The sequence below is a fragment of the Esox lucius genome, chromosome 6 (genome assembly GCF_011004845.1).
Source record: "Esox lucius isolate fEsoLuc1 chromosome 6, fEsoLuc1.pri, whole genome shotgun sequence".
Classification (NCBI taxonomy): Eukaryota; Metazoa; Chordata; class Actinopteri; order Esociformes; family Esocidae; genus Esox; species Esox lucius.
The window spans coordinates 9019031-9032756 of NC_047574.1; the positions used below are offsets into that span (position 1 = coordinate 9019031).

At 38.2% G+C, this 13726-nt stretch overlaps 1 protein-coding gene across 3 annotated transcripts in view; it reads right to left on the reverse strand.

Annotated features, from left to right (window-relative positions):
* Positions 1-2205: 2205 nt before the first annotated feature.
* Positions 2206-13726, reverse strand: part of LOC105021402 (CUB and sushi domain-containing protein 1) — a 398226-nt gene continuing 386705 nt past the window's right edge. Inside the window, exons 64-71 of one of the 3 annotated variants that reach the window (XM_020047618.2) lie at positions 13376-13555; positions 9975-10037; positions 9600-9761; positions 9404-9516; positions 9159-9243; positions 8888-9023; positions 8500-8562; positions 2206-4685 (exon numbers count right to left, since the gene is read on the reverse strand). In XM_020047618.2, the coding sequence (XP_019903177.2) occupies positions 4526-4685; positions 8500-8562; positions 8888-9023; positions 9159-9243; positions 9404-9516; positions 9600-9761; positions 9975-10037; positions 13376-13555 (962 nt within the window). In that variant the 3' untranslated portion in view covers positions 2206-4525. Of the gene's footprint in view, positions 4686-8499; positions 8563-8887; positions 9024-9158; positions 9244-9403; positions 9517-9599; positions 9762-9974; positions 10061-13375; positions 13556-13726 lie in introns of those variants that run through there. The other 2 variants (XM_020047620.2, XM_020047621.2) reach the window with 2 other exon arrangements.

The following is a 13726-nucleotide window of genomic DNA, read 5'->3' on the forward strand; positions in this document are numbered from 1 at the left end:
AATGAACAACAGGCGTAGTTTGAGATGTAAAATGCTGAACAGCTGTTTGTAGTAAAATTAAGAAATACAAATGCTTCTAGCTTTACAAACATACTATACACATAAAATGTATCTCTGGGGAAAAGGGATGGACTGTCAGGCAGCGGGTGCAATGCACATTGAGACCAGCGACGGGCCTTCTAGTAACTGAAACAAGCCTTTGTAACCTCAGTGAAATGCAGTGATGTAGGCGAATTGGGCATTCATTTGTATGCTACATCCCAGTTGAGGTTACTACATGTAGATGTTCCCACAACTTAACAGTCACCAAAATATTTAAATGTATTGACGACAAATGTGTTTGGCTCACAAAATGGATCTCACTGACCATATTTAAAATGTGTGATATTTAAATTGTTATTACACTGATCACAGTTTTAATACAAATTGTATCACTGTGCAATGATCAGTGGGGTATATGCATTACTATTTAATGATAATGTTTTTATATTGAAAATACAGTAAATATAAACGCGACATGCAATAATGTTTCAGTTGAATAAGCCCTAATGTATGAATTACCCAACCGGGAATGTAGATATGCACAAGGAACATTTCAGGGATGTTTTATTTCAGCTCACGAAACAAGCGATAAAAACATATGCCTTTACATATTTTTTATCCTTGCCCTATCCTATGCTAAAATGTTGCTTTCATTGTGTCAACTACGTCATTGCCAAGTAGTCAATGTTCCGGTCGGAAGCACGCGTTCTATCAATTGCACCTGCAATCTGGGACACGTGCTACAGTCTGGGACACGTGCTACAGTCTGGGACACGTGCTACAGTCTGGGACACGTGCTACAGTCTGGGACACGTGCTACAGTCTGGGACACGTGCTACAGTCTGGGACACGTGCTACAGTCTGGGACACGTGCTACAGTCTGGGACACGTGCAAATTCCCACAGAGAAGTCACATTTGAAAATTCCTAATAAAACACTTCAGTCATTGACTTTGTGCACAAAAATATATATGCGCTGGAGGAGTAGGTCCAGAAAATGTGATGGCAGCATAAATCTGTGTATGAGTAGAATACATTAAAAACAACTGTTTGCCATATTCGGTGCTTTCTTATAATTTTTTTTTGCTCCCCCTATAGTAGGGTGAGCATTAGTTTCAAGTCAACTAGTTGTAAAAATAAAACAGTTAGCAACATATTTGAAATTAAGCACTAATGTGGGGCCAAAAAAAAAAAAAAAAGAGGCAGCTAAAGTTAAATAACAAAATTAGGCCAGTTTTTCCAAGGCACATCCGCTAACAGCCTCGTTGGAGGCTACTCGGATACCCATCAAATAATTGAACATATCAAATGTTTTTATTTAGTGTCTATTCTCTGACACGATGGGCTGCTGCACTAGTTGATTGTTGTATTAGCATGGCCAGTTCAGACAGGACACTCGAGTGGTTACTGGTAAGCCACGTACCAGCTGACGTCGGAGGTCTTATTAGCATGAGGTCGCAAACCCCTCAAATTGTTAACACATCGTATAACAATGTGTGGCACCCACACGGGTGATACATGGCATCAGTGTGTGTCAATAGGCTCACAATTTGTCAACTATCAGGTAGAAAAGTGAGGAGCGACTTACTCGTGGAATTTACGCATCAGACCGGGGCTACTCTTACTGTGAGTGCCACGGGAGTTTTAGAGACCACCGAGCCTTAGCATTCCTGTCAACATTGCAGCGTCTTAACCTGACCGTCCTGGTGAGCGTGTATTCGTTTGTAACTGGTTCTGGCTGTTTTGCAGTCCAATATGAAAAACTCTACTTTTGTTCATGCAAAACTAAAGTGGTGTTGGCATACAATGTTATGAACGCCAAGTCATGTTGTAGGTTTAACCAACGATGTGTAACGCAAGAATTGACTTGTTAAAAATCTGGAATATTTAGATTTTTAACATTAATCATCAATATAGGGGGAGAGTGTGTTTGAAACCTTTTCTGAAATACAGTAAGCAAATTGGTCATTACCATGCGCAATATTGTAGATGTAAAAAAAAAAAAAACAGGAAAAACAGACTTTGTTGACTTTAGACTTTTTGTGTGAGGTGAAGTATAATTGCCTTTGTTCATTACATTATGGTGGTAAGTTAAGACAGTCGGACATCTGGTATATAGGATAGCCCAAATGTAGCCACTACATTACTCATGAATAACTCTCCATTGGGTTATACAAGCTGCTTTATTTGGGATCAAACTGATCTGTTTACATGTTGTGATATGGCTAATTTTATACACAACTCAGTGATTTTTGTGATGTTTATCCTCACCCATTTTACACATTAAGAACTGGATGTGCCTCCCGCACTCCATTACACTGAACATATCTAGCCCTTTAACCCGGGGCTTCACGGGTCAACAGAATAAATGTGTGTTCAGATTAGATAAATATCTGCTGCTGTATGCTTGGTTCTTCTATTTTCAAAACAACCGTACTAACAAATGAATTTTAGCTATAGGCGTGTAGTGGGTTGGTGTATGGGAGTATTTGCTGGAGAATATGGATGATGATGATGGGGGAAAGGGGACCCATGGTGATTTGGCATGTGGGTTGGTCATGATTTTGGCACACCTCAGCTGGGTAAATCTGCAGTGCTGTAAAGGCTTGAATGCAAAGGATCTCAAAGCAACAACAGGTTAAAAGATTTTGAAAAGCCAAGCTAAGGTAGTTCATCTGCTGTACTGAAAATATTTTGTGAATACATGCATTACCAAAATTATTTTAAAAAGATGAAGCTAATCTATAACTTTGGAATCACAGTGTACTATACTGTATGCATTCAAGTAGCCCTGCACTCTAAAGCATTAGTGTTGTAATAGGTCATTTGTAACTGTGACAGCTTTTTCATGCTTCTGAATTGAATAAGGCAGTGCTTCTTGGAGTGTAAATATGAAGTCTGTGTTCAATTCATCATCATTTTCTCAATACCCTTAAGGATAGGAGGAACATATAATAAAGCCCATTTGCTGGGGGGTGTTTATTAAGACAAGCTTCTAAATGACCTTCTCATGCCTCTGCTAATGAAGGATTTCTATCCAACTTGATTCCTCAGTCCCCACCTTGCCTTGTGTAACATAACAAGTTTGACAATGTGTCAGACTAACAACATGGCATAATCTTAGAGCATGATTAAACAAAAATACACTTCTGCATTAAAACGGTGATTAAAAGCAAGTGCAGCATTTATGAAAAATAAATTATTCATTAGTTTCAGGTCTGATTAGTAGCAAATTGATGTCCTCTTGCACATGAGATAGTTTTGAGACTTAAGCAAATCTGCAGCAAGACCAGAAGATAGGACAGTAAAGTGTTGTGTAGGATTCAACATTTTAAGTGTTCAAGGCCTGTGGTAATTTGAAATAAACTCAAAAATGGACAATAAACAGGTGACTGACAGTACAAACATTAATGACTAACATACTGTACATTATACTGTAAGAATTTAATGCAATTTACAGTATACAACAATATTGTGAATTGTTGTTTAGCAACAGATAAGCCAGATCTGTTTGCTCAGCGGTAAGAGTGATTTGTGAATGAAATGCAAAATAATTTACGATTGCTGCCCATTTGCATTTACACCAGTTGCTGCTCAATTCAGATTTGTGGAATGGAATGGTGCTTGATAAGTCGCATGGTATTTGTGACTCCAGAGTTAAAAATTATGTATATAATCATAAAGAAAATTAAGCAGTGTTCCATAAATTCATTCGCAAAACCAATACTGAAAATAAAATAAGCCTCTCCATTGAAAACAGTAGCTGGACAACAGGATTCTTGTGGATATGGAAATATACTGTATGTTTATCTACAAATGGTCAAAAACCCTGTATGTCATTCTTTCAGATAGTTTGAAGACTCATTTCATACCCATTCATAACACATTAGTGCAAAATTTGTGCGATACATTTTTCAACACAACAGACGAGAGTTCCTTTAACTACCCAGAGATTAGATAGCCAGGTTCTCCTGCGAGACAGTTGTAGTTGTAGCATATTTTAACTTTATTGGAGAACTCTGGAAAGGAATGAGCAGCAACACGTTCAAAGTTGCTTCCTCTTTGTGGTTCATCTTCACTGAAGAAATCACTGTTTTCATTATCAACAATTATGTGGCTTTTCAAGACACTTCAGTATTTCCCCAAAGAGGGCCTTTGGGGGGGGAGGGGTACAGCTTTCATCTAGCAAAGCCATGAAAGGCAGAAATCCTTGATCCAAGAAAGTATCTTCTGTCTTTCTTTTTTCTCCTGGCCATATACATGGTCTTTGCTCCAAAGAACACCAATAGTTGTTGTTATTGTTCTTTTTTTTGTGGCGAGTCCATATAAAATTGTCATTGATTTAAATTGTGTCCTTTATCATCTCCATGTAGAGGTTATAAAGTGATAAGTCAAAGGAATATTGGCATCTAACGAAAATGAAGATTCTGCTTACCCCAAGAGGTATGGCTGTAAAAACCAGTCCAATGCTGGCAGTAACAGGGCTATACCACTGTGCAGACTGTGTTCAGAGTTGTATCAAACCTCACAGCTTTCGCCTCCGTGGGTTTCATGTTTGTGTCATACATTGGGTTTTCAAACGATGCTTGTCCATTTGTGTTTTCATGACCTGCGTAGCCATTGTATTGTACTTTTGGTCTTGTTCTGAAAGGTGAACAAATAAAAAAGTGTTAGCAAATGTACTAATGTACTAATAGAAATCCTAGATAAAACTAGTTAAATACATAAAAATAAACACATTTGTCTTTCATTATACGATGTTACTCTATACTGTATTTTTCTCTTTCCCATAAGGAATTTTAGAATCTCTTTACAGTATAGTATCTTCTTATATACCACATTATAATTACAAAAAACTTAGTAAAAGGAAAGTCTCGAACACACATATACTCTTGGAGACTGTTTAACCTCTTAATTTGTGAAAAAGCAGACTGGGAAGATCTACTGAAGGCCATGTAAGATGTTTTTAAACGCCAATATAAGATCAATGTAAAGACCTTTATTCCACCCAAGAGTATATGTACTTGTTTACTTAAAATCCACTTTGTACCCTTACACATCTTGACAAAATTTTAGACAAATGAAGGTTTCTGGAGGTTTTGTAATAATAATGGTGATTCTGATTAATTTTGTTTGGATATAAAAACTCCAACAGCTAATTCCCCATAAAGACATTGCAAAAGCAGGATCTGTCTGTATACCTCTGCACATTGAAAAACACATTTCCAAAACTTTCCAAACTTGCTGTGGGAGTATGAATGAAGTAGAGTAGGTGGTAATGAAGCTAGTGGCTAAACATGTATAATAAAGTATGCAAAATGCAATAGAAAATAATTAATAAAACAAATATTAAAATATATATATTATGTTATTATGGCATTGCCATTACAAAGTATTCTATCTGACACGTACAATGGGGAGAACAAGTATTTGATACACTGCCGATTTTGCAGGTTGTCCTACTTACAAAGCATGTAGAGGTCTGTAATTTTCATATATCATAGGTATACTTCAACTACCAGAGACGGAATCAAAAAGAAAATCAAGAAAATCACATTGTATGATTTTTTTATAATTAATTTGCATTTTATTGCATGACATAAGTATTTGATCACCTACCAACCAGTAAGAATTACGGCTCTCAAAGACCTGTTAGTTTTTCTTTAAGAAGCCCTCCTGTTCTCCACTCATTACCTGTATTAACTGCACCTGTTTGAACTCGTTACCTGTATAAAAAGACACCTGTCCAAACACTCAATCAAACAGACTCCAACCTCTCCACAATGGCCAAGACCAGAGAGCTGTGTAAGGACATCAGGGATACAATTGTAGACCTGCACAAGGCTGGGATGGGCTACAGGACAATAGGCAAGCAGCTTGGTGAGAAGGCAACAACTGTTGGCACAATTATTAGAAAATGGAAGAAGTTCAAGATGACGGCCAGTCTCCCTCGGTCTGGGGCTCCATGCAAGATCTGACCTCGTGGGGCATCAATGATCATAAGGAAGGTGAGGGATCAGCCCAGAACTACACGGCATGACCTGGTCAATGACATGAAGAGAGCTGGGACCACAGTCTCAAATAAAACCATTAGTAACACACTACGCCGTCATGGATTAAAATCCTGCAGCGCACGCAAGGTCCCCCTGCTCAAGCCAGCCCATCTGAAGTTTCCCAATGACCATATGGATGATCCAGAGGAGGAATGGGAGAAGGTCATGTGGTCTGATGAGACACAAATAGAGCTCTTTGGTCTAAACCCCACTCGCCGTGTTTGGAGGAAGAAGATGAGTACAACCCCAAGAACAACATCCCAACTGTGAAGCATGGAGGTGGAAACATCATTCTTTAGGGATGCATTTCTGCAAAGGGGACAGGACGACTGCACCGTATTGAGGGGAGGATGGATGGGGCCATGTATCGCGAGAACTTGGCCAATAACCTCCTTCCCTCAGTAAGAGCTTTGAAGATGGGTCAAGGCTGGGTCTTCCAGCATGACAATGACCCGAAACACACAGCCAGGGCAACTAAGGAGTGGCTCCGTAAGAAGCATCTCAAGGTCCTGGAGTGGCCTAGCCAGTCTCCAGACCTGAACCAATAGAAAATCTTTGGAGCAAGCTGAATGTCCGTATTGCCCAGTGACAGCCCTGAAACCTGAAGGATCTGGAGAAGGTCTGTATGGAGGAGTGGGCCAAAATCCCTGCTGCAGTGTGTGCAAACCTGGTCAAGAACTACGGGAAACGTATGATCTCTGTAATTGCAAACAAAGGTTTCAGTACGCTTTTCTGATGTATCAAATACTTATGTCATGCAATAAAATGCAAATGAATTACTTAAAAATCATGCAATGTGATTTTCTGGATTTTTGTTTTAGAGACCGTCACTCACATTTGAAGAGTACCTATGCTTTGTAAGTGGGAAAACCTGCAAAATCGGCAGTGTATCAAATACTTGTTCTCCCCACTGTAAGCATCTGTGACACTTGGCATCCAAAGTGAAACGTAAATAAAAGGTATTCATTTTAAACATGTATGCATGTGAAGATCAATGCACTTTCAGCGGCACTCAATAGTATTCACCCCCTTGTACTTTTCCACATTTACTGCGTTACAACATGAAATCAAATTAGATTTAATCAGGAGTTGTTGACACTGACAGACCAACACAAAAAATCCATAATGTCAGCATGAAAAATAAAATCAGCACATTTTTGTAAATTAATCACAAATATAAAACAGAGAAATATTTGACTGAGTAAGTATTTGCCCCCTTTGCTATGACACACCTGAACGAGCTGAGCTGCAACCGTCTTTAGAATCATATAATCAGTTTAATTAATTTAAACTGAGTCCAATTAAGGCGTTTCACATTGTTTCAGGTTAAATACACTTGTCTCCAGGAAGTTCTACAGTTGGTTAGTACAATTCCAAACAGAAACTACATCATGAAGATAAAGTAAATCTGGAATAAGGTATCCAAGGCATTGAACATCCCCTTGAGCACTAAGTCAATCATTAGGAAAAGCAGAGAATATGGCATAAACGTGAATGTGTCTAGAACATGCTTTTATGGAAAAGTGACAAAAAGAAACTCATTGGTGAAAGAAACTCAGAAGGCATGTGGTAGACCAAGTGGAAGCAGTCTTCGGCCAGGAAATCTTGTGAAACAGGAGGGCAAAATGGACATCCTAAGTACACAGACATCCTGTAAAATAAATCTGCGTCACTCTGCAAGAGACCTGTTACTTGGGATAAGATTAATCTTCCAGCAGAACAAAAGTCAACCATACCAAAGCCAAACTAGAGTGGGCTGAAGACAACATAAAAAATGTCCTGGAGAAGCCTAGTCAAAGCTCGGACATCAATCCACTTGAGAATTTGTAAATAGAGTTGAGAATTGGTGTTCACCAAAGGTCCCCATTCAACTTGACGGAGCTTGAGCAATTTTAAAAACAGTAGGTACATTTATTTTCCAGATAAAGGTTTTAGGATTTTCTTTTTCACTCTGACATTATGGCCTTTTTTTGTGTTGATCAGTGCCAAAAACAATTTAATCCATTCTGATTTCAACTTCTAACACAATACAATGTAGAAAAGTCTGAGGGGGTGAATACTTTTCAGAACCTCTGTAGTTGCTAAGCATGATTCTGTGTTCATTGTTACAATACTTCAAACTCCCCTCCAGTAATCATATAAGTCAAAAACATATGGATTCCCATGATACCTTGTAGGTAAATGTCCACAAAAAACAAATAGAACAACATTCAGTTGTTTGAAATATGTTGACAGAGAGATGACAATATGAGATCAAAGAACACAACATATTCATTTTTGCCCAACAAGTTGGCGTTTTCCCCTCAAATTGTTATTCTCCACAAAATGAAAAAAGTAAAAAGACGATAATGACGATGTGGAAGTAGGAATTGTTGCTTGTAGTGATTTAGTTTCTTATGTCTTACCTGCCGCCCGCCCTGATTACGTCTTTGGGTCTCTCATTGTCATCAGTGTCTTGTGAAAGTACCCTGCCAATTTTTTTATGTACTTTAATATTGGGTAGTTTCCATTTTATCTTATAATAATGTCACATTTTCTTTCTTTTGCTTGTTCAGTTAGCATTGGAAAACTCCACTGCTCTTTTTTAAATAATTCAGTCACAGGCTCATCTAACATTTTTTTTGTGTTAATGATTTATCACTGAAACTTTTAAAAATTAATTTTGCTGGGGAATTGGCACAGGAGTTTCCCATAACTGATCAGAAAGAGACAGCGATGATTAACATCCAAGCATAAATGGACAAACACCACCAATTCAGGTTACAAAGACACTTAATAGCCACCACGTCTTACCTGTGTTTGTAGAGGTAAAATGCAAACCCTGATAGAATAAGGGCAAAAAATGGCACCAGTATGGCAGCTGCTACTGAACTGCTATTGGTGCCGTAGTATGGGGGATTTAATGGGTCCAGATCGGTCGTAAACAGACCTAACAAGGAAACAAAAGATTACAATCAATCTTTAACTTACAATCAATTAACTTTAGAAGTTAGGGTATCAGCAGGTAAGTATAACCGTGGATGTGATTTAGTTATTATTGAGAATGACTTCAAAATGATTGTACCTCTTGTAAGCACAAATCTTCCAAAGTCCTTGCTGTGAATATGACCCTGGTAAACAAAGGTTTTCTTGTCAGACTCTGCAGTCACCTAAACCAACACAAAAGAGAAAGGAAAAAGTGTTTGTCAGACTCATCAGGGTCAAGTTTAAATGCACCATGGCAGAACTATAACTGCTACCCATTTAGCTCACATCCCTCCCTAATATTTTCTGGAAATATTGATAATTGAATCAAAATAAATGTCTCACATAGCCATCCATCGCCCAGTTGTCATTTTTGAATTTACTGAAATGATGTTCAGTTGGGCCACGTATCTGGTAAACTTTCAGTAGCAAATGGTTTTCTTCCTTCTTGTACGTGCCTTTAAAGAATGGAAATGAGGTTATCGTTATGGAATATTTGGCAAATCAAATAATGTCAGAATTAATGTGTGTTGTGCTTTACCAGATAGTTTAAGCTGCACTCTGCTCTGATCCAGAAGTGTGACATTGATTCTACTGGTTGTTGCATTGAATCCATTTACAGTAATAGTGGCACTTTCTCTTGCCCCAAGGTACTCGTAGAACCCAGTCCAGACATAGTTGAAAGAAAACACATCTACTGGAACTGAAGGATAGAAAGACTTATGTTATACAGTATGATCAGAATAAGATATAATCATTCATCAAGATTTGTTTAGCTTTTGCCTCACCCATTGGTTGTATGCGCGCAGTAGCTGTCATTAAGAGTAATCTCAAGATGTGCAGTAAGCACATTACGCGTTACACTGAAGCGACAAGCATTTGAACATGAACAAATTACTCAGAGATGAGAACGTACCACGAATCTTGTTTTTCAGCACATCCGACTCGATTCCCTTCTTACCATTTATTTTTGTCCCAACTGAAAGACAGAAGAAATAATTGCTTACATGACATTTATGGATGTGACCTACTCACTGCCATTTGTTGCTTGTAGCCTTGTAATGACAATGTTTTTCGAGGGCTACATTTTACCAGAGTGATTAATACTTGATGATTGCAGAAATGTTCTCGATTACCTATTCTACTAATACCCGTGCATGTGGTGAAAAATGATTTATTAATACAAAAAGCAGATTGAAAACAAAAGAACAATGTTTTAGGTACGGATTTGTTGAATAACTGAATAATCAAGGTGATTCAAACGAGCACAGAAATGCCTATTCTATGCTCTATCAAGGTTTTCCAGAACATCTTCAACCTACTACAGTGGCCAGTTACTGCCCTGGCCATAGTTACAGTAATCTATCGAAATTCAAAATGTCTCCTTACTGTATGTATAGATTTTAACAAAGTAATGATCTGCAATGTAGAACTTAATTGACTGTGTCTTTCGAAATACAACCCCGTTTCCAAAATATTTGGGACGCTGTGTAAAATGTAAAGAAAAACAGAATGCTATGATGGGCAACTCATTTAAACCCAGTATTCAATAGTATGAGGACAACATACTGTATTAAATGTTGAAACTGAGAAATATTTTTGTTTCTTGAAAAATATACGCTCACTTTGAATTTGATGCCAGTAACATGTTCCAAAAAAGCTGGGACAGGGGCAACAAAAGACTGGAAAAGTTGTGTAATGCAAAAAAAAAAAACGGTGGAACATCTTACAACTAATTTGGTTTATTGGCTACAGGTCAGTAACATAATTGGGTATTAAAAGAGCTTCCCAGAGAGGACGAGTCTTTCAGAGGTAAAAATGGGGATGTGTCCATGCAATCAAGCAAATGGTGCAACAATTTAAGAATAATGTTTTACAATGTAAAATTGCAAAGGGTTTGGGGATCTCATCATCTACGATACATAATATCATTAAAGGATTCAAAGGATCCAGAGAAATCTCTGTATGCAAGTGACAAGGCGCAAAACCAATATTGGATGGCCGTTTATCTTCTGGGACTCAGGCGGCACTGCAATAAAAACAGACACGATTCTATAGTGGAAATCAAAGCATTGGCTCAGGAACACTTCAGAAAATCATTGTAAACACAGTACATCACTGCATCCACATATCCAAGTTAAAACTCTACCATGCAAAGAAGAAACTGTATATAAAGAAGATAAAGAAACGCTGCCGCCTCCTCTTAGCCTGAGCTCATTTAAGATGGACTGAGGCAAAGTAGAAAACAGTCCTGTGGTCTGATGAGTCAAAATGTGAAATTATTTTTGTGGTGTCCTCCTGACTAAAAAGGAGAGTGACAATCCGGCTTGTTGTCAGTGCACAGTTCAAAAGCCAGCATCCATGATGGTATGGGGGTGCATTAGTGCACTTGGCATGGGTGACATGGGTGACACCATTAATGCTGAACAATATATACAGGTTTTGGAGCAACATATACTTCCATCCTGACAACATCTTTTTCAGGGAAGGTCATGCTTATTTCAGCAGGACAATGCCAAACCACATTCTGCAAGTATTACAACAGCATGGCTCTTTAGTAAAAGAGTCCAGGTGCTAAACTGGCATGCCTGCAGTCAAGACGTGTTCCCCATTGAAATTGGCGCATTATGAAACAAAAAATACGACAAAGAAGACCCCGAACTGTTGAGCAGCTGAAATCCTATCAAGCAAGAATGGGAAAACATTTCACTCTCAAAACTACAGAAATTGGTTCCCAAACGATTAAAAGAAGAGGGATGCTACTGGGCGTTAAACATGCCCCTGTCACAACTTATTTGTTGTCTTTTAATTAAATATAGGGATAAATGATTTGCACATCATTCTGGAAACAGGGTTGTACAACATGACTCAAATCCCTTCAATGCAAAGCTGTTTTCAATCAATGACTTTTAAAGGTCATATAACTATAACTCAACCACAGAGACTAAAGAATGATGCTCCCATGGATGCTAGTCACATCTTTCTTTTGTCTTTTATAGCATGTTTCTCTCATAGTGCTGCACAAAATCTGTGTTTGGGAGCAAAAGCCCCTTCCCTCCACCCCAAATGCTGTTCCACAGGAATGGCCCTGCATTACAGCTGTTAACAAATATCTAACACATGGTATCGACTTTGAAAGATGGTGAAATGGCTAAGTTGTTAGGCACTGTTGATAAACTCCCATGTGGATTAAAAGGTCAAGAAGAGAGGAGAAGGTATTGGACTTTTTTTCTTGTGATGTTCAAAACAGAGCATCTATGTTGAATTTTGTTAATGCTAGCAAGCACGCACTTGCAAACTGCAGTGAAAAACCGAGGCAAGGTTTACATGTATATGTTCAGAGATCAGACCCTTACCCTAACCCTAACCTAACCCCTAATCTAAACCTAACCTTAACCTCAATAAGGTAAAATGTACGCTTAAACTTTAGATGTAATGCCTAACCTTAACCCTAAAATTAACCAACAACGCCTGGACCTTAAAGAAACCCCAATGAATTGTATGTTTGACCCTAAACCCTGAGCAGGAAATTGACTTTTGCCTCGTGGGGACCTGAAAAAGGCTTTACTATACTCATGGGGACATTTGGACATAGAAAGACCTAAAACACACACACACAGCTACAAAACATGTATATCAATTTAGCAAGAAGTATGCGATTTGAGGTTCAGCTTAGCTATTCAAACTAGCATGATGTTATTACTCTAGATGCAATTTTATGACGAGGTAGTAAAAACAAAAAAATCTTGAAACGGGATGTCTGTGTTAGTGGCAAGCAGGTGGACATCCAACATTTTGGATATACAAGCTACACACCTTGCACCCAGCGACATGTTGTTGCTGAGCAAAAACTTTTTGCTGGCTTAGATTTTTTTTTTAAGTATTGGATCAGCAAGTCTTAGATTCATCCAAAAATATGTCATAATTTTGTAAAATGCTAAGATAGTATAATGTTGATTTCCTATTCAGAGAATTTGGAACTTGAGCGTGATAAATTAAACAGAAACTACTCCTAAACATTTTGTCAATGTAACCATTTCTAAGTTCTTTGGTGGTCTTTTTGGCCAGTGCAGTCCTATTTGACTACATTTGGTCTGATGAATCTATTGGTAATGATTATTAAAAATCTGGTATTGTTGTTCAGTTGGATCATAACAGGAAGTAAGAAGTGTGTTGTGTACCTCCAATCAAGTTGCGTTCTATCGCTTCCACAATAATGCTAATTTAAATAGCGTATATGGCTCACAGTACAATTCATCATACTATAATTCAAAGTAAGTAGCAGGATTTCAATAATAGTCACATTCCAAAGTATACCTCTGCAGACAGGTGGCTTTCCGGACCACTTTCCATCAGGTTTACATGTCCTGTGCTCTGATCCCCCAGCCAGGAAAAATCCGTCTTGGCATGTATAAATCAAGGTATAGCCCAGAGTTGGTAAATCAATAGCCCTCACGTCAATGTTGGATGGTGTCTCGGGCTGTCTACAGGCATGGGCTACAGGAATACAAAAGGAAAAAAACACCACGGTAAACAGAACATTTTTTGACCACTAGAACAGAGCAGCCCCACGCCCACACCAATATTATGGAGTTATGTATAGAGATGAAGCAATCCTATCTGCAGGAACAAATATGAAACAATCCATCTGAAACATAATATATTAAC